The sequence below is a fragment of the Podarcis pityusensis genome (assembly GCF_964106645.2).
Source record: "Podarcis pityusensis genome assembly, chromosome: 8".
Lineage (NCBI taxonomy): Eukaryota > Metazoa > Chordata > Lepidosauria > Squamata > Lacertidae > Podarcis > Podarcis pityusensis.
Genome location: NC_138033.1, coordinates 87,803,359 through 87,827,520, shown reverse-complemented (window position 1 = coordinate 87,827,520; position 24,162 = coordinate 87,803,359). Strand labels below are relative to the sequence as shown.

At 49.4% G+C, this 24,162-nt stretch overlaps 1 protein-coding gene across 2 annotated transcripts in view; it reads left to right on the top strand.

The window, feature by feature from the left end:
- Positions 1–24,162, top strand: part of SEMA4C (semaphorin 4C) — a 62,474-nt gene that overhangs the window by 3,352 nt on the left and 34,960 nt on the right. For both annotated transcript variants that reach the window (XM_081018160.1, XM_081018159.1), the window contains exon 2: positions 18,134–18,339. In XM_081018160.1, coding sequence (XP_080874286.1) covers positions 18,222–18,339 — 118 coding nt within the window. In that variant the 5' untranslated portion in view covers positions 18,134–18,221. The remainder of the gene's footprint in view (positions 1–18,133; positions 18,340–24,162) is intronic.

The following is a 24,162-nucleotide window of genomic DNA, read 5'->3' as shown; positions in this document are numbered from 1 at the left end:
TGTGGTGATGGACTCTAGCAAGAAGGACCAGGCGCATTTGTGGAGAAGGGGGGGGGGGTTGTCTGCCAGCAGCTCTGGGGCATGATAACCAAATGGATCCACCATGTTCAGAGGCAAGGTACCTCTGGGGGCAAACTAAAAGAAAGCCCCCCCCTCACCTGTCCAGCCCTGCTTGTGAGTCTGCAGAGGTGGAAATAGTTGGCTGGGCTTCTCCATGGGACTCCGTTCCATTTAGCTGGGCTGTTCTTGGACTAATAGCTTTGCTCAGAACCTGTTTGTTGTGTGTATGCCAGCTGGGTGTCAGTTTTCCTTCTCAATCCACTCTGGCTGAGGTTTCTCATCTGTGAGCTGATTTTTGGCGTGGAGGCGAGGAGTAATTGTCCCTCCTTCTTAATTAGCACAGGAGTAGCAGCATCTGCAAAGTAAGTTAGCAAAGGAAATGTGGGCAGTCTTTGCTTATTTATTCCTGCTTTCTCTTCTGCTACTCAGGTTCCCCAATTTTCTTCTCTTTCTAGACTCGTTTTATTTGAGGGAGCCTTCCTCACAGGATTACTGTAAGGATTCGTTTAGATCATCTTAGTAAGGTTCTGATAGTTACATGACTCTGGGGTGGGGGCTAATGACAGCCTCCCACGTTAACCTCCTGTCAACACCTTGCTGATGTTAAACTGAGGATGTTGGTCTTTCACGAAACTGTTCTACCTCTACAAGTGTTTTGCAAGATGTAGACTGCTTAGGACTTGAATGAGATGAACCCCAGGTGAGTTTTCCTCTGCTGGAAAAAGCAAATTGGGTGCTAAGGAGGGACGCATCCTTCCCCAGCCTTTCCCGACCTGGTGCCCTACAGATGCTTTGGATGACAACTTCCCTCAGCCCCAGCCAGCACAGCTGATGAGAATTGTGGTCCAAAACATCTGGAGGGCACCTGGTTGTGGAAGGCTGCTTTCACCTGAGCTATGCCTTCTGCTTTACAGAATTGGGGGCCAGTGGGATGTCTATGTATTCCTTTCCAGCAGGGGGCACCCTCATGCCCTCCTCCTCATCTTCCCAAATGAGGGGAGTGGTCTCTCCCCCCCTTCTATTTTCTGTTCTGTAGGCAGGATCTGGGAATCTTCAACTCAGAAGCATTTTGGGCTTTGTGGGGGAGGGGTGAGAGGAGGCGGTAGTAAAGCTAGTTACTAAATGGCTCAGAGCCACAGATCCTCCTCCTTGATCTCTTGATGGCTCTTTTATCTCTGACTCTGTGGCTTTTGCCTCTGGGGTGGAGCTGGCTTCATGGCTTCCAGACGACTGAAGTGGCTTTCAGAGGGGTACTAATTTAAACACACACGACACTGGTGTTCGCTTTTTGTGCCAGCCAAGATCTTCCCAGCCAGGGCAGGAGGCAGCAAACTGCATCTTTTGTTTTCTCTCTTGTTTCCTCTCCTCCCTTTGCCTGCTTTCTCCTGCCTGCTGCCAACACAGCGTTTCGTCAGGGATTGCCTCTGATTTCTGCTGCTGGGTGGCTACAGCATTTGGAGCTCGTGGCAAACGTCACCAGGGCAGTAGTGGGCAAATGCTTGCTGGGGAGGGTAGATTTGGGCATGAAACAAGACACCCCCCTGTTAGACCTCCTTAACCCAAAGGTGGACTCATTTTGAGGCCCCACAGATGTAGAGCTGTGCATACCCAAAGGTGTATCCAGTGTTAGTCCTACACAGAGTAGACCTGTTTAAAATTAACACACATTACTCTGTTCAGTCCATTAATTTCAAAAAAGCCTGCTACTTTTTCTATTTATTACCTGCCCTTCAGGAACAGGCATGCTACATGGGAAATAACATCAGGGGGTCAAAGCAAGTGAGTCAAGCTGTAATGCAGCTGTGCTGGCTGAGGAGAACTGTAGTCCAAAACAACTGGAAAGGCTGCTATGATGAATTGCCTGGGGAAATGTAGCTAGTTGTCCGGGGTCCTGCCCAGGCCCAGTCCGTGATATAAAAAGCCAGGCTGTTGGGACCTCCAAGTAGTTCACTCTCCCAGTCTGGGGCCTGTTTCATTTCACAAGCGGGGTTCTTTGCTCATTTTCATGATGGGTGGGGGCGACTGGAGGTGTGTAGGTGCAGGTGCTGCCTAGCAGGACTTTTCTTCAGCCAGAACTCGCTAGAACTCAGTTCTGGCACCTCTCAGGTGGGGGCACCATTGCCATTATAAAAGAACAAGGGAGGTGTTCATGGTGAGTTCCGTCACCTCTTTTTCTAGAAAAAGAGCTCTGCATTTTGGGGAAGGATCCTTTAATGGACTCCTACAGTTTGTCACTCATGTTCTTGTTTAGTCTGCCTTAAAGAAGAGGCCCTGGACTAAGCCCACCCACCCACTTGCTGCAGTGGGTGCTCTGCAGGGCAAGCTGAGAGACCCACGGCCACCAGGGTGAAACTGGGGACTGCAAGGGCTGTGCTCAGGGGCACAGTATCTGCCTTGCATGCAGAACATCTGGAGCCAGGGCTGGGAATTTTCTTCCAGCTGAAACCCTGGAGAGCTGTTGCCAGTCTGTGGACAATACTGAGCTTGATGGACCAATAGCTCTAAGCTTCATATGTGCACAATGCTTCAATATTATATAATGCTAATCAGCAACCTTTACATGAGCCCTAAAAGGTTGGCCAGTGCTGTTATCCCCATTTTGCAGATGCAAGACTGAGGGTGAGAGAACTGTAGTGTTCCTAATGCCATTTAGTGGCAGAGTGTAAGAGATTAGAACTGGAAACCTCTTGGTGTGAATCTCTGCCTCTTAGCCACCAAGGATGACACCAGTGATTTTGTTTTTATTCCTAGTCTGTCTTGCCAAGGTGTGAAACTCCTCCGTGTAGGGACAGGACTGATTGGCACCTTACAGGCATTCATCTTGTATATGTTTTTCCCACCACAGAAAGCATCCCAATTTCCTTGCTGGAGCAATCTAGACAGGGCCAGCCTGCTTTGTTCCTTCCTTCTGCCTAAATTTTAGCTCCTTGGATGAGGAGTTCCCTTTGTATTCTTGCCTAAGACTGACCCACCATGTAGTACAGCACTGATGGGGAACCTGTGGCCCTCCAGGAGTTGCTGGTCTTCCAGTTCCCATCAGCAGCTAGAGCGCTTAGGGGTGATAGGGGCTATAATTGAACAACATCTGGAGAGCCACAGGGTCCCCATCTGTGTGGTAGTCTAAGATAAAAAGAACCTCTGCCCCTCGACTTATGGGAGACAATCCCCTGGAAGCCCCGGTGGAATGAATGGAACATCCTGGGAGATGGTCCACGGTGGCCAGATCTGTTTGTGTTCCTAATTGCTGCCTTTATTGGCACCCCAAAATCCATCCTGAAGTAGCCATTTCAGGTGGACTGATCTGGGCTGAATCATTTTTATTCAGAACCCAATAAACGTGCTTCCACAGTCTTGCTCTTCTGCCTTCTCTCCTGGGGCTTAATTTTGTCCTCTTCCCCTTTTGACTCACTGGCTATTCCAGAGCCTCTTTTAGTTGGGAGTTGTGCAACTGCTCTGCTGACTTCGATGGCTCTTTTCTTCACAGCATCCAAAAATGGGAAGATCTGTGATAACTCCGTGGGAATGTATATTCACGCAATATCTCTAGTTTAAAGGATCCAGTTCCTGATGGGTCTGAGCAAAGGTCTGTTTCAGGTGTGGGGACTTCCGGCTGCTGACCTACATCTCCCCTCAGCCCCAGGCAGCATGGCCTGTGGCCAGGGATGATGGGAGATGTAGTTCGGCAGCACCTGGAGGGCCCCAGGTCCCCCAGACATGGCTTATCGAGACCAGCATTCTGCTGCCCACAGTGATCTGCCAGATTTATTTAAAAGATTTATTGCATTTCTATTGCAACTTTTCCCAGGAGGAGCTCAAGGTGGTGTCCGTGGTTTTTCCTCCAGAAAGCCCATGAGGAAAGCATGAGGGCGGTGGCCCTCTCTTGCTTGTGAGTGGCAGTCAGAGACCCCACGCCTCTGATCTTGGAGAGATTATATGGCCATTATGGTTAGTGACCAATGCCTAATCGCCTTTTAAATTCATATTTAAAACATTTAAAATTCACCGCATCTTGTAGAAACAGATGCCATAGTTTAACAAAGGGTACATTTTCTAAGCGCTGTTCACATACTGAAAAATAAGATGGCCCCTGCCATCTGATAGGCTCACAATTTTTTTATTTATTTAGAAGCATTTCTAAACTACTTAATATTTTAAAAGCAAGATACAGGTACAAACAGGATTTCGGCGGGGGGAGAGTCCAGTCTTGAGCTCCTTGGAGGAAAGGTAAATGTAAAAATAAATAAATCTTATGGGTCAAGAGAAAAATGTATATTCACAAGACACAGGAAGCAGTTAACAAATGATGCTTTGTAACTGACATGGCACGAAAGGAAAAAGGATTGGGGAGGGAGGAAGAAGAAAGCGAGCACTGGAGCAGCTGTGCCTTCATTAGATGATGGATGGGGCCAGGTTGACCTTCCCTTTGCAGAATGTTCTTCCTGGGAGATAGGGAGACTTGGTTCCATGGCAGAGGCCAAAGCGTGTCTCGCTTCAGCTCTGCAGTCTCAGGTAGCTTTGGTGGTTCTTTGATATAGCCATAGGTAAAAATTGGCTCCTTCCTACTGAGTTGGCTTCAGCTGGTGAAGTAACGGTGGAATGGCACAGATCTCCTTTCAGCCAAGTGGAAAGGCCTTTAAATTCTCCCCCGTGGAGAGTGAACGCCTGGTGTTACCGTCTGCACTAATGCAAATTTCTCCAGCCTGTTGGCTCACTTGGGCAACTGCAACTGTTTTGAGATGTAAGCCGCTATCTAACTGTAGCAGCTGAATATATTTGCATTGGAAAGTAGTCCTCACTGGTGTATAATTGAGAGCTACCTGTGTGTATTTGCATTAGTAAGTGGCCTGGTGGTTTCTCTAGTCAGGATTTCATTGCCGCCCCTGGAGTCTGATGGACACTTCAGCATTAATAGGAATGTTCCTGCCACCTTTTGCCAACATAATCAGCCCCCTATCAAAAGCATCCTCTAACCCGTTTGAAGCTGCTCATGCAGGCCTGTGGGTAATGGTGGATTTCTTGCCGCTTGGCTCTTCAGCAATTGACAGGGGGGCGAGGGGGGTGTCAGGTTGGAATGTGCTGCTTGTTAGCGGATGAAGACAAATTTGCAAGTGGCATCTAGGGTGTCTGTGGCTGGAGTCAGATGATCTTCCCCCTCCCTGCCAGAGTTTGTTAATTTTATTTCATAAAATACAGTACTGCATGATTGTGAAAAACGGAACAAAAACCTTCAAAATGCGTTGAAGTGCCTTGAGAGAGGTTTTGATGGGGGCACAACAGTGCTGGCCGATGGGGATAGCAGTCCACCTGTAGCACAGCCTTTGCCACCCTGGAGTCTTCCAGATGTTTTGGATGGCAACTTCCGCTCATTGGGAGCTGGGGTCCAAAACATCTAGAGTGCACTAGGCTGGCAAAGGATGTGTTATGGTATAAACTGTTTGGCTCCCTTCGTTCCTGATGCACCGTCTGGGGAAAGGGCAGAGCATGCAGAAGGTGTGAGCTGCAACCCTTTTCCAAAATCTTGGAGAGCTGCTGCCAGTTGGTGTAAGGATGGACAAAGATTCTGACTTGGCCTAAAGCAGTTCCCTATATTCCGGTTGGGGGGGGTCACCCCCATTCAGTCCAGTAGCTTTCTTGTTGGCATGCATGGTTTGGCTCAGCCCAGATGCATAAACCGGGGGGGGGGGGGGGGAATTGCGGGGCAGGGTGTGTTGCTGGGTTCCAAAGGTGTGCACTAAACAGACTTTTCCACATTTGTTGCTTATCTTGGTCTATTTCTGATCTGGTTGTAAGCACCTGCTCAACACTTGCCAAGGTTGCTGCCATTCTCCTGAGATCCAGCAGTGATCTACAGATCTGGCTTTTGTGCAGAGGGTGGGGTTTCCTGCTGCCACTGACTTTCAGACACCCGATGGTACCAGAGTGGGTTTCTCCTTCGCTCACAGTGCAGGAATTAGAAGGGTTTGGCAGGAGTCTGACCAGCCAATTCAACCTGCCTCCGGCCAGCAGCACTGGGGGGAGGGAGTAGTTCCAGTTTGAGTTCCGCAGCCCCCAACTTGCAAGCTACCCAAGACAGCCTAACCAAATATACAAATAGCCGCAGTTGTCTGTTACAGTGAACACAACAGGGTCTTGTGGGACCTTCAAGATTAAGATGTGTATTATGTCAGGGATGGGCAAGGCAGATTTCTGGGTGATTTGAAGGAGATCAGAAGTATTTCTGACTCTCAGTTTGTTTAACAATAGCAGCAACAAAACTCAGCCAGTTCTGGTACCCAGAACTAATTCCTGGACTCCAAATTATTTAATTCTAAGCACACATATTTTGCACCAGGCTCTAATTGGTGGATTTGGGGGAGTTAAAAAAACAACAAAGCAAAGCCTGCAAGCCTGCTCATCCCTGTATTATAGGGTATACTTTCGTGGATTACAGCATCCACAACATCAGCTGCATGGACCTCTCCTCACCTGGCAGACAGATTATACATTTTTCAGATGGGAAGGGGAGGTGACCTGTGGGGAGAAATGGGAAGAGAATGCAAAATGCAGAGTTTGGGACCATTCAGTTAATGCTAAAATGTATGCAGTATAAGCCCAGTGGATCATTCGTGGAAGCATTAATTGGTGATACAACACAATCATTCTAGATTTGCTGTGTTATTTAAGAGCTGGAGTGGAAACGGAAACCCCTGCGCAGATAGAGTCAAACTTCTTGATAAATTCTAAGCCAGCATTTTCACACTGGAATCTCTCTTCACATTTTAAAGTTTCTTATGACTGAGCACAGATGAACCCCAAGTTGAGTGTTTTCTCCTGTGCCCCAAGGAGCTGAATCTTTATGAAAAAGGCCTGGAGGAGAAGCTGTTGAGCGCTGGAATCTTCCTGCCCCCTTTATTCCAATTTTCACATTTGCTTTTTTTATAACTGAAGTCTGGTTTTTCAGGCAGCTGCTAATATTAAGCAGTGAGCTATTTTTAAATTTGCATAAATTTATAGTAGCCTAGCACATCCAAATCCACACAAATTGAGGGGTGAGGAAGGTTGTATAAAATGATTTCAAGTGTAGTTTGCAGGGTGGTGGGGCAGGAGAGAGGGGCTAATTTGCAAAAAGAGGCCTGGGGGCTGCAGCATGTCTTGAGGTTGCAGCCTTTGACCTGAAGCATTGCTGTGCTATCCTGGAATCCGGGAGAAATGCATTCTGTACGTGTTCAGGGTGCTTATTTTATTACTCCACAGTTCCCCCTGATTCCTTCATGAAGTTAAGTAGGACCAGGTTTGAGGAACCTTCAGTCTGAGGGCCGCATTCCCTCCTGGCCAACCTTCTAGGGGCCACTTCCCAGTGGTGGGCAGGGCCAGAGGCAAAAGGGGGTGGAGCAATGGGTGTCACCTTTATTTCTGTACTGAAGGGGACATCTGTGCAAAAAGCACCATCCTAGTTGGGTGATGGAGTTCCAGCAAGGAAGGAAGCGCTCTAGGAGAGCAGAGAGCAGGGCTGGCGAGAGGTGGGGTCCAGGGAGAATCCCAGGGGCCTGGAGGGGCCACATGGCCTCTGGGCTGACTCCAAAACCCTTCCTTTACATGCTTCTCCCACAGTTGATGGTGACGGCCGAGATCCAAGATCTGGCTCTGCTTCGACTGTGCTTGGTGGTGGGGCTTCCTGGTGTAATAGCCTTCGGTTCCCACAGTCCACTGACCCTGTTCCTTCTTCCCTTTCCGGAGATCCATTTATAGGCTTCTTTCTGCCGTGACCTCTGCCTCCTTCGGGGACCTTGGGAGGAGGGAGGGCTCTTCCTGTTTCCCTTAATGAAGAACAATAGCAGCTGTGACTCCCACCATCCTCAGGCCTGCTGAATTCTAAAACTGGTCTTGTCCAGGGCTTTCCAAGTGCTGCGTAACTCGCCCTGACCCTGCATCTCAGAGGTGCTTCTGGGAATGGGGGTTGTGTGCTCTGCGGCCAGTTCACCCTTTGCATGCTCTGCAGTTGAGTCCCGCTTGACTTGCCCTGGAGATGTGAGCTCAAGCCCAGGGTGCCAAGATGTGTGATGTCTCTCAGTTAGTGCTGCAATCTGTAAATGATGGAAGAGTCAAATCTGAACCAGTCCCAGGAATCGGAGGTATCCCTCAGGCCGAGAAGGATAAAAACAAAGTTGCCAATAGAGGAATGCCCTTGTAGCAGGGGTGGGTAGCCCTTTTCAACTGGAGGGCCACACTGCCTTCCGGGGGCCGCATCCCAGTGGTGGGTGGGACCAAAGGCAAAAGTAGGTGTAGCAACAAGTGAATTTTAGCTTTATACCATAGGCTAGTGTCTACACCCCCATCCCCTGCTATTTATTCTCTGCCCTGGCAAGTGGGGGGCATGATCAGAGGTCTAAGACAACAGTCCAGCCAGGCAAGAACCCTCAAGGAAGGTGCAAAGCAGGGGTGGTCTTGGGCAGCAGCTAGTCCTGCTAGCTTGGGATGATCAGTCCAACAACAACTGGCGGACCCAAGTTTGAGAAACGCTGTTCTAGGGGGAGAGGGTGTGGCTGTGGAGGAGGTACAAACCCAATTGCCTCAGATAGAGCCTCAAAGGGCCACATTGTACAGACATAGTGGGGCCACAGTGTAGATAACACATCTCTGAAAAGGGTGGCGATGATTGTCAAGGGATATATCGCAACAATGGGGGGGGGGTTAGTGTAGGAAAAAGATGTCTGGGCATGTGGAGGATAACAGAGGCTTATCAAAGGATGCATGGCATGGAGAAAGTGAACCCCCCTCACCCCCCCTTTCATAACACTAGAATCAAAAATCCTGCAATTACGCTGAAATGCTGGGAGATTCTAGGACAGAGGAAAGGAAGCAATGATTCATGCATGTAAACTGGGAATTTGCTGCTGTAAGATATAGTGATCACCACCTACTTAGGGATTAGGCAAATTCACACAGCATGAAGCTATCAGTGCCCACTGTCTTGATGGCTGTATCTTACCTCCAGGAGAGACAGCATCCCTAGGAATGCCAGCCGGAGGAGACGACTGCTGCACTCACAGCCTGATGGTGGGTTTCTGAGGGGCACCTAGTTGCCCACTCTGGGAAATGGGGTGCTAGACCTGAAAGGCCTTGGCTTTCATCCAGGTTCTCATGTGAGCATCACTACACAGAATTCACCATGTCTAGGTCGCCTCATGCACAGCGGGTCTCTCTGGTTGTGACAATCCGTCTCAGTGATCTACAACATCTGATTCTTTTTTATGTTCAATGGAGAATACAGCAGCTAGTTCAAAAAAGGAATTGCCCTCCAACCCCAAAGGAAGATAATGGACCCGTTTTGACTTGCTTTCCCCAATCTGGGATGGAGCCAGGCATAGCCAATGCCATGTCCTCAAGTCTTGTGGTCTGCAGCTCCATCATTCCTGCCCATTGGCTGTGCTGACAGGAACTGGTGGGAGCTGCCGTCCTCCCATGCGTCACATTGGCAACCCCTGCCTTGTGGCGTCTTGGAGTGAACCTGCTCTCCACCCCAGGTATTCGGGGGTCTGAGCAGGAAAATCAAAGTGGATTTTCTATTCTGTCCGCTCCACAGTTAAGGTGCAGGCACACTCTAATCAGGAACTTCTCCTATGCAAACCCATTTGAAAGGAACAGGAACTGTGCCAGAATGCTGCTCTTGGAGAGGAAGGGGATTCTGCTCCAAGAAAGTATGCCCCATAATAATATGTTTGGTAGTCTTGAAGGTGCTACAATGCCTTTTGTTTTCAAGCTAGGGTTGATAAAGTACCAGGGAAACGCAGCCCAAGTAGGGCAAGGTGGTTGGGTTGAGTTAATGAAGATTCACCTGTGGAGGATGCACCAGAAAGACCAGCCAGCAACCATGAGCATCTTGATGTCGCCCTCAGTCCCACAACAGTCAACAGTAGAACTCTGCTTCTGTGTCATTTGGTGGTCCTTGATGTCGTCCAGGATAAAGAAGTCCACATTTCTTCCTGTCTTGACTTACTGCATCTTTCCCCATGCTTTTCTGCTCTGTGTGTGTGTTGGGGGGGTACCTTCCCTCATCCCACATCAATGCTTATTTGGGGATTGTGACGCATGATGGGTGTGTTGTTTACTGATCCATTACCCGCCTCTGCAGCCTCCTCCTGTCTTCTTGGGAATTTCTGAAATAGAACTTGGCAATGGCCTGGTGGAGACCATTGGTGTAGCCTGGCATCTGAATGGTTGTTTCAGCTGCCAGCAAGTGAGATGTCTCTTCCGGCCTCCACCCCCCCAGTCCACCCCCTGGGATAAGTCAAGTTTTCCAGAGGTCACTCACTCCCCGGCTTCTGGCTATTCCTAGCCATCTTGGGCTGAAGGTGCCAGGTTGGCCCAGTGGCATGTGAACCGGAAAGCCATTGGCGATGGCTGCCCCTGCTGTTGCATGCTCAACTGGATGTTTTGAGTGAGTGTTTGTAAGCCATAAGAGGGTGCTCTGTCCTGGCCTCCCACCCCATTCCATACAGAAAAGCTGAGCAGGCTGGTGGCGGAATCACTTGCTTCAACACAGACAACAGAACAGGCTCCTCTGCAACACGCAAGAGCAGCAGGCATACTTGGGGGACAGATTTCTTGCTGGATCAGGCCTCTGGCCCACCTAGTTCAGCACTCTGTGCTCAAAGCGGCCAGCCGTATGCCTGTGGGAAGCCTGAAAAGCAGGACCTGAGCACAACAGCACTCTGCCCACATGGGATGCCAGGAGCTGGCCTTCAGAGGCGCACTGCCTCCGACAGTGGAGGTGAGGCATGGCCACCGTGCCCAGTAGTGATGGGTGTATGTGTTGTGCACGGAGCACCAAAGCCTTTGCTGCTTCTTCCTGCCTCCCAGCAGCTGCAGCCAGAGGTACCTGCTTCACTCTGGCCAGTGGCTGGGCTGGACCTTCAGGGCAGCTGAATGGTGTCTATGGTGGGAAAGGGCCATAGCTCAGTGGCACAGCACCTGCCTTGCAAGCAGAAGGTCCCAGGTTCAGTCCTGGCATCTCCAGGTAGGGTTGGCAGAGACTCCTACCTGAAATCCTGTAGAGCCGCTGCCAGTCAGTGTAGACCGTGCTAAGCTAGATGGAACATGTAAGACAGCTTTCTGTGTTCTGTGTTGTTTCTGTTCCTGATAAGGTTCCTTCCTAGTTGATACTTCACTTTTGTCAGCCTGCACTGCAGCTTTCCCCTGAAGGAAAAAGGAACACAGGAATCCTGGCTTTGAGACTCTGCTGGCATGAAGTGGTAGCCTCTGAACTTGTACAGAGTGCCTTTCTCTCTGCTGTGAACTAGTAGCCAGCTTTTGGTTGGATTGAGGATCGGAAGTCTTCCCTTCTCTCCTTCCCTCCCGTGCCGCCTTTCACAGCGCCTTGCATCCTTCCCAGAGTTGATTTGGGGGGGGGGGGAGGCGTGAGTTTGGCCAGGCAAGGCTGCCTTTGCCAGAGATTGCAGAAGACATGATCCATCTGCGTGTTCTTGGTAGTGAGGCGGACTTCGCTCCCAGGGGCAGAGGAAGGTGTGGCTGCAGTTCCGACTCAGCTGGAAAAGGAAAACACTGCTGCTTTTTTGGAACTGTTAATTGTTTCGTTCTCTCCCCCCTGGTTCCTACACACAGCTGACTCAGCGCTGGCCTCATTCAGAAGACAGGAAGTGGTTAAAAGCACAGGAAAGCCACAAGAAAGGGGATTTGACCAAAGGGGGAGGCTTCTTTGGGGAGAGTTGGATCGAAGGATTTGTGGTGAGTTGGCTGGGCTGCATTTCTAAGTCCTGGCAGAGGTTTCTGGTGTGGAGGGCCGTGGCTCTTGGCCTGGATCTCGGAGAACATTGCTGTTTCTTTCTTTTAAAATAGAGCCAGTGCAGGCTATTTTGCTTCCCCCATTCCACCCCCCTCCATACAGTTAGTGGATAATAAAACTGGGTGGAAACCTAGTTTAGATCCTCTGTTCATCTACATAGTGGTTTGCGCTGCATGCCCCCCCCCCGTGGCCCTGGTAGTCAAATAATCGGTGATATTTTTCTTTTCTTGTTCAGCTGTACGCTTGAGGTGAAAAGGCAGATTTTGCAGTGGCCTTTGCCTCCACAGCCTTCTGAAAGCTATTGGGCCCTGACCCAGCCTGCCCTCAGCAGAGACCCACACTTGGCTCTGCCCCCCAAAGACCAGGGAAATGGCAGCATTTTCACTTTTGCTAGTTGGTGGCTTTGTAGGCATAGATGCAGCACTTCGGAGATAATGACTAAAAAGTCAGGCAAAGGGTTGCATCCCATGCTTGTCCTCCTCAGAGGAGACTCTTTGATGCTAATTGACACAACTAACTCATTAATTTCATTGTAGAAATTACTTGGATACCAACCATATACAGAAATGTAGCAGGATGGCTGAAGGAAGCAGGTCATTCAAAACGGACTTATTTTGCTACTTTATTTTTGGCAGTTGATATACATTTCAGTCAGTAGTGCCCTCTGGGTGGGTCTGCCATGAACTTACCAAGAATCATAGATTTGTGGAGTTGGAAGGGACCCCCAGACCCCCTGCGGTGCCTGTCAGATGGCCAGCCAAGACAGCTGGCTCCCAGTCTTTGCTTTTCGCTGTCTGTGGACCTACCTTAAAAGGTTGTTGTGAGGATTAGTGAGGTAAATGTTTGTGAAGCAATTCTGAACCCTTGGAATAGGTGTGGAGATGCTAAGCAGTGTTTTTAGGTCTGCAGTTTTCTCGTTTTACAGACTGCGCCCCTGAGGCTGAGGGGCAGGAGTGACTTTGCCAACCTTGCCTAGGGAATAACTGACAGAACATTTTAATGGGCCACGTTCTTTACATTTATCCTTCCGACAACAGTGCTCAGGTGAGCCACAGGCGCCCCCAAATTACCCTGGTGCCTGAGTGGCTTGTGTCTGCACGTGACCAAGCCAAAGTGGATCCCAGGTTTTCTAGGTTCAAATACCTTGCTTTGCTCTGTAGGTATATATAGTTACTTTAATTTTAAATTAGCCCGTGAAAACTGGTTCTAGCCACCCCATGGGCTGTTACTCATCCCCGGCTTGTGATCTGCTAAGTGGGCATAATGATGCAGGCCAAACGGCTGCGGCTGTTGGGAGCCTTGGCAAGGCGCTTTGATGATATTAAAAAACCACGGCGTCCTAATTGGCTTTGTGTGCCTGATGGGGGAGGGGAGGGACGGGCCTCGGCTCGTGGGGTGGGCTCTCTGGGGCAGTTTTCTACTATGGTTTAACCGGCACACTCTGCAGAGTCCTGCTGACCGGAGGGTCGTGTGGGGAGTTGACTTTGCTGCTTCCCTGTTTGGAATAATTTTAAGAGAAGGCAAACTGGCTTGCGAACAAGCAGAGCCAACAGACAGGTAGCCCCCTGACTCCTGCCGCCTTGGAAGGAAGCCAGTTTGGGAAGTGTGGCATGAAACTCTGCCCTTGGGAGGAAGGGGGCAGCCAGCAAATCACATTACTGGGGACGAGGAGAGCAAGGACTCATTTTCTCCTCCAGCACATGTGCGCATGTGTGTGAGCACATGTACGTAGTGGGAGCAGCACGCAAATATATAAATCACTGTGTCAGATGACAGAGCCATCTAATCCAATATTCTGTAAGCAGATCGCCAGCTCTAGGAAGCTCACAGGCAAGGTTTGTGAAGGCGAAGATGTTTTGTGAGAAGAGGCCTGGCTCCTGGTTCGGGCCAGTGGCCCATCCAGTCCAGCACCCTCTTCTCACAATGGCTGACCACCAGGTGCCTCTGGGAGACCTGCAAGCAGGACCTGAGCACAAGAGCACGGCTATGTAAGCCAGGCGCCAAATGGCTCCTTAAACCAGGGTTACAGTTGCCAAAATTGAATGTCTAGTTTCCACTTTGGGGCCAGACTGCTCAAAAGTCGTATTTTTCAATACAACTTTTTTGTTCCTGAATTTCTTTCTGATTGTGCAGATAAAATATCACAAATAGAATTCTAAAGGATGTGTTGCTAGTGTGTGAAAACAGACAAGATCCCCAGGCAGGCACCTCCAGGTGGTGGTGACGTCAGCTGCCACCCTGGCACCTGGGCATCTTCACTTGGTCGCAAGTGGCCAATAGTCAGGTGCAAAATGCGCCCGGCACCTGGCAGGTTTTGAACGCTGGCGACAATCGCTAGTGGCTGTGGATAGCTGCCTTCTTCATGAATTTGTCCACGTCCTCTTTTGTGGGAACCAATTCCCTACTTTTAACAATGTGGTTTCTCTGCTCTTTCTCCACAACACCTGATATTTGGAGGTATACTTCCTCTGTACATGGAGGTTTTGTGTTGTCCTCTTTGCTACTGATAGACCTATCCTCCAGGCAATGCTGGTATCCATTTAGTCTTGTTGCTGCCTTTTTGTGTGGATTGCCTGCTGCTGGCAGGATTTAATATGTGCGTGGAGGGGCACTTATTAGCCCCAGAAGCCTTTTCTCAGATTACACATGGGGAATTGAAACTGAGTCACTTGCATGCTGCCACTCAAGTTTGTGGCTGGGTGGGGATTTGAAGCCCCCCAAGACTATGAACCTGTGCAGAGTGCCTTTCCCTCACCATTGGGTAAAACCACAGCCGGTGCAGCAATTGCACATCGGGACCTTTGTGGCAGTGAAAGTCTTAAGTTGTGGTCTGCCTTGGCTCAGAACTAAGCTCTGGTGGCTGGCAAGGAGGATTAAACCCAGCATCTCAAGTTGGAGGCGAAATTTAGGAAGCTGTCTTATTCCATCAGTCTTATCTAGCTCAGTATCATCTACACTTGCTGGCAGTGACTCTCCAAGGTTTCAGATCTGGGAGAAGAGGAATGTTTTTGCCTGGCACTTACAGATATATAATGAAGGCGCCAGACAAGCCTCCCTGGGGAGAGCATTCCACAAGCAGGGAGCCACCGCAGAAAAGGCCCGTTCTTGTGCTGCCACCCTCTGGACCTCTCATGGAGGAGGGGCACAAAGAAGGGTCTCAGATGATGATCACAGGGTCCAGGTCGGTTCATATGGGGAGAGGCAGTCCTTGAAGTATTGATTACCTACCACAGAACTATGGCACTTTCCCTAATCAAGTTTGGGGTGTTGCCAACCTGATGCCCCTCACAGTTTGTTAGACTGCAATTCCCACCTGTCCCTCCCAACAACCTCTGGAGGGCACCAAGTTGGCAAAGGCTGGCCCAGAGTTTTGGGATTGGACTGGGGAGAGCTGAAATTAGCTGTCTTGTTCAGAACAATTTTCTGGATTTATAAAGTCCTGAAATGAAATAGTATACAATTACTTGGTTGGCTGGTTCTCAGCCTGGTCTCTCCATTCTCTCCTTCCTATCGGGAATGTGAGTGTTCACGCTTGTTTGTAATTCTCCATCCTCCCCTCCTCTCCCAAGTCTTCCACTGTGCTTTGCTGGATGCTCAGCTTCTGATTTGGAGGGCTGCGCAGAGAGGGGCATCTGAGCCCTGTCTGCACTTGTGCTTTAACCATTTTCAGACTGTCATGGTTAACCAACCTGGGAAGCATAATTCTGCAAGGGGGGGGGGGAGCGCATTCTTGATGCCCTTGAAAACCTTGTCTACAAATCTCAAGCCAGATAAGATTTAGAGGATCTCAGGCTGCCGCTGTTGGATTGGTCTAGCTATTGGCTATTCAGAGGCTGTATTCCAGTGTAGACAAATGCATTGGCTCAAGCATGTGGGCTAGCCCTGCCCCTGAATGTCAGTTAGATTCAGACGTGATTGGGTTTAAGCGCATTCTGCACATGCTCATGGGCTTCAGGTGGAGAAATGGGAAAGACTCAGAACAACTTAGGACATAGGAAGCTACCTTATACTGAGTCAGGCTGTTGATCTATCTAGCCAGATTCTGAAAGGAATCCTTGATCAATACAAATTAAGCAGCAGCTGTGGCTCTGTTGCACTTGGATGTGATTCACCCACAGGTGTGTGGCAGGAAGTTGTGCCATGCTCTCCTTGGGAGAAGTGAATGCCTGTTTCTGCAGAACAAGAGTTTGAAAGTGACATTTTCTTGAAGAGGTGCTATCTGTGCATATTGAGCCCAGGTATTCTGGGCTTGCACAGCAAGAGACAGGTTGCTCCTTCAAAAATTGTGTCAGGATTTTATTTGGTTGTTTCCCCCCAGAATCTAGTTTCTGTGTTTGAAGCCAGAAAAAGATTTCCCTGGGTTTGAGCACATGGCAGATCAAAAAGGATTTGGTTGATTCGGCCAACTCTATGATTCTATGTATCTACCTTGTTCTGCCTAATCCTACTGTAGAGAAGACCAGTTTAAATATGGGGAAAATGCCTTGCTACTCTTTTTCTTCCCAAGGTTAATATTCCATGGCGAACAAGTTGGAAAGAAAGCGATGAGGAACTTGTTCTATCAAATTAAGCCAGTGTTGTTCTGCACCATTGGATGGTTTTTCTCTGAGGTGCCCACCCCATTCCAGCTGTGGTTAGCAAACCCAAGAGCAAAATGTAGCAAGGAGGCTGTGAGCACAAGAAGTAATCCAGCCAAGCTGGGCCTGCAGGCAGCACAACAAACCCACCAGCCATTTGACCCGAGGGAACCCTTAACAAGCATTGTGGTTGGTTGGCTGGCGAAATTAAACCAGCAAATTATTATAGCAGTTAGGTTTTCTTTCTTGAGAAACATTACAAATATTTTTAAGTCTTAGGACAACAATCAAAACTGCTGAATTATTAGTATACATTTATATTTCACCTTTCATACTCCTTCTCTTTATTATATCTTCACAACCCTGGGAGGGAGGTTGTGCTGAGAGATGGTTGGCTCAGGGTCGCCCCCAGCAAGTGGCGTGGCTGGGTGGGATTTGAACCCGGCTCCCCAGGCCCTGGTCCAGCACTCTAACCACCACACGGGCCACAGCATTTATTTCCCCGAGTGCCCAGGCCACTTCTGGAGAATTTAGGGATAGGGTGACGTGAGTGGGATATGAATTGTGGGGTGTATGAAATGGTTTAATATAACTTGGGGTAATTCACAGGGAGAATGGAATTGATTCGGAGTAAGACATTTTGGGGAATTAATTATGGGTAAATGAACTGAAGAGGAGCTAATTCACACTCCGCCACTACAGTAGTTCAGTTTCCCCAAATTCTCCAGAAACACTCTGGGCACTTGGGAAAAGATCATGGCTTGTGGTGTGTGTATATTCACCTCACTCTTGACTCTGCTTAATAGTTTTGTGGTGGGGGCTGGCCTGCTTCTAAAAACAATTTGAGAAGAGGACGTGGCGTGTGTGTGTGTGTGTGTGTGTAAAAAGCAGGTGTTTGACAACCAGCCTCTCCCAGCCTGATAGCCTCCACATGGGGAGTTGTGGTCCAAAGCCAGTCACCCTAAGAAGCAAAGCCTCTCCAACTCTGCAAAAGAAGCAGCTGCCCAAACTGCACCAAAAAACACAGAAGAGCACGCATTGCTTGCACATTGACATTCACCAGCTGGAAGTGGTGGCTTGAAGGAGCCTTCACAGGTCAAATCTCCCCCCCCCCTTCCCCACCGCCTTTAAAAAGAAGGTCTTCTCGTCTGCCTCCAGCCTAGGAAATGCATTCATAACCTGCTGTTCCTCTGTCCGAATTCCCCAGCTTGAACTCTGCTCCCAAGGCTGAGAGTCTTGGTACACCTCAGATCAGAAACCATTATCAGCATCACAACCTTAATGGGCACATTAGTGGTTACCTTTTTTAATGCTCTGGGGTATATTTCACAATGACTCTCTTTCAGGTCAGTGTCCTGTGATGTCCAGGAAACCCTTTTCTTGATATAGACACACAGGAAGTGGAATTTCAGAATTGGACAAGTGTATGAAGGGGGTGGTGATGTATAAGTGCTGGGGGGGGGGGTTCCTCCCATTTCCAGCCCCGGTTACTCACAGCCTGACTCATCCTGGCTGCCACGTGCTCCTTCCCTTCAAGCAGGAGCCGATCATCGCAGTACCTGAGTGGAAACTCTCTCAATGCCCCCTTTGTTCCCCTCTGCATCCTCTTTCCCTCCCCCTTCCTTTCCCACCATCCGATTCTGACACTGTTCATTCATAATTGAGGCCGCTGTAACCTTAGCCAGGCTAACCTCCTTCCTTCCATTGTTGTCAGGGCCCCTGACGGAGCGAGAGGAAGGCATCGCAGCAGGAGCCTCCTCGGAAGGCAGTGGGAGAAGCGGGAGCCTTGCGTCCTGGTCAGCATGGCCGCCAGCCCAGCCCTGGGCATGTGTTTCCTGGCCTCTGTAGTTCTGAGTGTGGGCGCCTCCTCGGTTAGCAACTGGTGGAACCTGGTGCCCCGGAAAACAGTCCCCTACAAAGGTGAGTCAAGTGCGCCTTTTTGGCCCAACCCGTATGCCAGGGTGAAAATGGAAGCTCGATAGATGTCCACTGTGTGCTTGCATATCCGCAACAGAGACCTAGATAACATCTCCCTTAAGTGGGCAGTGAGGTTACAGGCTTTCCTCTCCCTTTCTCTTCTATTTTAAATGCGTATTGGTGGCTTTATAGAAATCACAAATGCATAGTGTTTATTTTAAAAAAGCAGCTGCCGCCCCTGAAAAGCAGAGGGCCTTCTTGGTAGTGGCGCCGGCCCTGTGGAATGCCCTCCCGTCAGATGTCAAGAAAATAAACAACTACAGTGGTATCTCGGGTTAAGAACTTAATTCGTTCTGGAGTTCCGTTCTTAACCTGAAACTGTTCTTAACCTGAGGTACCACTTTAGCTAATGGGACCTCCTGCTGCTGCCGCCACACAATTTCTGTTCTCATCCTAAAGCAAAGTTCTTAACCCGAGGTAATATTTCTGGGTTAGTGGAGTCTGTAACCTGAAGCATCTGTAACCTGAAGCGTCTGTAACCTGAAGCGTCTGTAACCCGAGGTACCACTGTATCTGATTCTTAGAGGACATCTGAAGGTTTAGGAAAGTTTTAAATGTTTGATGTTTTATTGCTTTATTATTATTAATATTCTGTTGGAGCCGCCCAGAGTGGGTTGGGAAACTCAGTCAGGTGGACAGGGTATAAATAATAAATTATTATTATAATTATTATAAACAGTAATATTTTAAAACAAGGTTGTGATGGTGACCAGACTGAACAAGTGACTGTAACAGATGCTAAAGCTACAATGCAAAAGTGTCCAGTAGTTTTCTCTATAGCACATTTTAACTTTACAGATCTATTACTCTGGCCTAATGTCTTACCCACTCTTTGGAAGACTCCAGATAAGACTTTTTCATGTCTGAAACCCTTTGTGAACTGGAAATGCACCTCTTTCTCCAATAGAAGGGTGGGCTGGCAGTGTTAATGACATGTGGGCTAATAACTTGGAGGTTCCCTCCCTTCCCCCACCCACTCTTTGAGCCAAATGTCTTGACTCTTCCTTGTCCTGAGCCTAGTTTCAGAGGAGATGGAGACCGGTGCCTCTGGCATCACCCAGGTATCTGCTCTGCTTGGATTCTTCTGTTCTTTTCTCCTCCGAGCTTTTCCTTCAGCAAACTGCCTTGGATGGGCTGAGGGCTAGTCAGGACTTCAAAGGCAAACAGGCAAAGCAAAGGAACCCAGAGACAGAAAGCGGGTGTCAAGCGCAGCCAGGCAGCTCTTCATGGGGAGCTGATTTTTATATATTTAGGACACCATCCAGCTAACACATCCCACCAGTGCAAAGATTCCCCCCCTGCACCCTCCCCAGGTCTGCTCTGGAGGGTTGGGGGAACCCCAGAATGGGTTTAGGGGGCACATGGGGGAGCAGGGTGTGTGTGTGTTTCTATTGTGCAAGTGGAAATCCTTGTGGCAGGATGCTTAACTCTGCACTTCTTTTGGAAACAAACCATCATTTCTGTGCTATCCCTGTAACTGAGAATTAGGAACAGAGAAGATGATTTTGAAAAGCCAGTGTAAATATGTGAGCAGCCCACAGATTAAGATGTAAAGAGTTGTAGAAAAGCTCCAGGCAAATGTGGGTGGTGCTGTGGAAAGGGGCCTTGGAGGGAGAAAAGGTGCCTAAAAATACCACATTTGATCCCCAGGTGAGCTGCTCTGGAGGGGGCATTCCCTGAACGGGGCACCAAGACATCTCTGTCCCTGGCAGCTGCCCACCTGAGGCTGCCCCCAGCCCCAGCCCCAGCCCCAGCCCCAGCCCCAGCCCCCTCCTCCTCCCACTTCTTTTTAGGGTGAAGCCAAAGAAAGCAGGGCAGCGCCTTGGGCTTTGGGTGATCTGGGCTCCAAGGCAGGCAGGGACTCAGCAGAAGTTCTCAAGGGTTGTTGGTTAAGGGACTTTTACCTCTTTTGACCCTCGTGGTATTTCCTTCTAACTTCAGACTGTGGCTGGCTAAGGGGTTGCTTCGTGAAGCTGCAGCCCAGATGGTGGAATCAGACCTGGGCCTGAATTTGAGTCCTGGCTCTGCCTTAGTTTACTTGTTATGGACCATTTCTATACCATTTAATATATAAAAAAATCTCTACGACAATTAAAAACACGGTAAAACTATTAGTACAAACTACTAAAACAATTAAAGTTACTACCAAAGCAGTTAAAGCAAAAAACAAATGAGATAAAGCATTGTAATATACTCAGGAGGAAGTGTCAGCGGCTTTACAAAAGCAACACTTAATCTAGCTTTTACTGTTTTGAAAACTGGAACTTTATGCACCGCCCTGCCAACAGTCATCTTTCACCACTGAGCTTCTAGTCCTGATGGCTGAGGTGGGAATATGTTTGAAAAAGTGACTGGAGCAGATGCTAAAACTGCAATGCAAAAGAGTCAAGGTTTTTTTGTTTTTGTTTTGTCTTTCTTGAATGCAGTTTGGGCCTTGAATGGGAACCGTATGGGGTGGATGAAAGCAAGGGCTGTGGATCAGGGTGACCTGGCAGAGTCACCTGGCTGGTTGGTGTGGTTACCCAGCCTTTTCATTAGATAGAGCTGCTCCTGCCCCTCCCTTGCAGCACATGTGGGGAGGAGGAGATGCCTAGAGTTTTCACCCAGCCAGAATTGTACAGGCCTGACCAGAATTCTGTCCTTTGGGCCATTTGCCAGAACCAGGAGAAGGCAAATGCATGCCAAGCCAATGCTTGCTGTTATTGTGCTCTAACCGTCACAGGGCCTGCCCATACGCCAAAGGGATGGGGGGGGATGCTTGTTGGGTGTTGTGCATGCACAGTGTGCTGCCCGGTGGGGGGACGGGGGACTCTGCCCCAGAGCAAGAGGAACACGGAAGCAACTGCTGCATTTTGCAAGGCGTGCATTGTAGTCTGTTTCAGAAGGCTGTGCTTATATGTTGGCAGGTCCCACTCCTGAAGGCTTGAGGCTCCTGCATGATCTGGAACCTTGCCCTGTGGGATGCAGTACAATTGCATCTCAAGTGGGGGTTTGCTCCCAAGGATTCTGCATATGCCCAAACCCTTGGAGCTGCTTCCATGTGAGCAGCCCACAGCTTCCCTCCACTCCCACACAAGCAAGGCAGAGAGTTTTCCCAGCACAGAAGAACTTTTAAGCCCTCTGCCTTGCTGGGAGAGTGCTGGCCCCAGAGGCCCTGAGATGCTCTCATGAGATCTTGTGGGGCTGTCTGAATTCCCATGAGAGCTGGTGGGAGCATCCCAGACCTTGCTTCCCAAGGAAAAGCTGGTGCAAAAAGAGCTTCGAAGCTCTCCGCCTTGCTTGCATTTAGCTTGTGGGATTTCAGCCAGTGGCCTTCAACCACGTATAGTTGAAATCATGCAAGTTAAATGCGTGTAAGATGCAATGGTACTGTATAAATGTAATGAGTAAATAAATGAAATGTGATACAGTTGTTGGGTTGCATTGTAGCTGATGTGCATAGGTTCCCTATCAGATGTCTGTGTTCAACCCACTGCCTGTGTATGTGTATGTACCTGCTGGTGCATCTCTATTTATGTATTTCCAGCATCTTCTGAAGGGCTGCGTGTGTTGCATTTTCCAGCTGCCATGTGGGTACACCAGCCAGCCCAAAGTACACCTGGGCCTTCTTAGTGACAAACATGAAGCATCGTCTGTTAGCGGCTCCAGGCATCTTGTGAAGATGCATCTTTTTGCTCAGGCTTTCCCTGACTCCTTGTCCCTGGCTCAGAATGGAGACTTCTCCAAGAAGCTCGTCCCTTGATCCAACTGTTGACAAGGAGGAAACCTTAAAAACCACAAGGAGTGCTGTGATCTGGTGGAACTTTGCATGTGGGTTTGACTGAGGCTTGCAAGAAAGCTGTTAATTAAGCTGGGGAGTCGGGGCAAGCCAACACTGTTAATTAAATGCAAAATAGGGAGGAGTTAGGCCAGCAAGAGGCAGAAGCGGCTTGAATTGGAAATCGAGTTGGATGCTCATTTTTAAGAAGAACCCAGACTTGGAGAAGTCAGCTGATTTTGCCACTGGTGTCACTCCAGAGAGGGTCAGACGGAAACACTCATGGCTTAGGCCCCTTTGTGCACAACTGCAGTGCTGTGGGACCCTTTTTGTGTGGCATGATCCCACATGGCTGTGGATGGCACCTGAAGAACCCATCCATGTGGCTGGGGCCCCATGTGTAGCTGTTTCCCTTGCCAGGGGTGCAGAGGGACAACTTGTGTAGGAAACACAGGAAGCTGCCTGTGTCAGACCGTTGGTCCCTCTAGCTCAGTATTGCCTACACTGACTGGCAACAGCCCTCCAGAGTCTCAGACGGTAGACTCTACCAGCCCAACCTGAGGACATTGGGGAGTGAAGCTGGGACCTTCATGCAAAGCAGATGCTCTGCTGCAGAGCTGTGTCCCTGTGGCTTGCACAAAGGGTGGTGTGTCAACCACCTAAGGCAGAGGTTTTCAACCTTTTTAGGTCCACAGCTCCCTTGACCAACTACATTCTTTCTGCGGCACCCAGTGGGGCTCAGGAGCCCAGTTACAGAGCCGGCAGCCCCTCACCCCTTTTAAAACACCCTCCCTTGTGGAGGGTTCCCTCAGCCTCCTCTCTTCTCCCCCCTCCTTGGGAGTTCTCTGGGCAGCCGCAGCTGCCGCCCCAGGTCTCTGAACTGCCCCAAAGAGAGGTGCCTCCTCACACAGCCCTAGAAGCACCTTTCGCCTGGGGAGCTTGTAGCCAGGGCTGCTGCAACAAACAGCTGTGAAAGCCTTTGGGAGGCAGAGACATGAGAGGGCATCAGAGGAGGGAGGAAAGGAAAGAGGGACAGAGGCCAGTGTTGCCCGTGGCACCCCTGACCACCATTCAAGGCACCCCAGGGGGCCACAGTGCACGGGTTGAAAACCACTGACCTAAGTAAATAAATGAATTGAATTCTGCCTCGCCTCCAGTAGAATTCAAGGGTTCTACTTGAGTCCATACAGTTTCCAGACAGTCTGTACTCCTAGTACTGACTCCTGTAGCTTCAGCAAGGTTGTAGCCTCATGGGCCTTCAGGCCATCATGCCTAGCTCTGTGGGGTTTTTGTGGGAGTTTTTTTGTTTTGTATTTTGCAGTGCTGTCATTCATTCGGATTGTGTGACCTGCACTGATCCTGCTTGATGGATCGGCAGAGTCTGTTTGGCTGGCAGGTGGAAGCTGGGAATGGCTGTCAGAAAGTGCCCTGCGGGCCCCGTCAATCAGTGTTTGCACCAAGGCTGGAAGCAAGCAGCTCAGGGTGCACCCCATTTAAGATGATATCCGGTGCCAGGCCTTGTTTGCAAACCAAACTTTATGCTCTTCAAAGTTCACTTTTTTGAGGGGGGGGGTTAACTTGGGGCGAAGGTACTTTTTTTGAGTCCACATTCCTTTGTGGGCAACCTTCCAAGGACCACTTGCCAACAGCAGAGAGAGTCGGAGGCAAAAGGGGTTGAATGAGACTCTGGCTTTGTGTACTGGGGTTTTGTGTCAGCCAGGCTGAAGCCAGAGGGTTGTACCCACAGACACATCCCTCCATTCGGGCAAGCAAGAGGCATTATCAGAGTGCCTAGTTTAACTCCTTTGATGTCCTTGCCTCCAGATGAAATGAAACCCAACGTGCACAGTTGCATTGGCTCACACCCATCCCTTGTTCCCCTGGCTGCTCTCTTTCTGTTGCTCTGCCCCACTGGGCGAAATTTAGACTGCAATATCTTGCTCAGGAGCCTCTCTTTTGTGTTTGCTTATCTTACTCTGTAAAGCATTGTCAGTATAGATGTTGAGGCA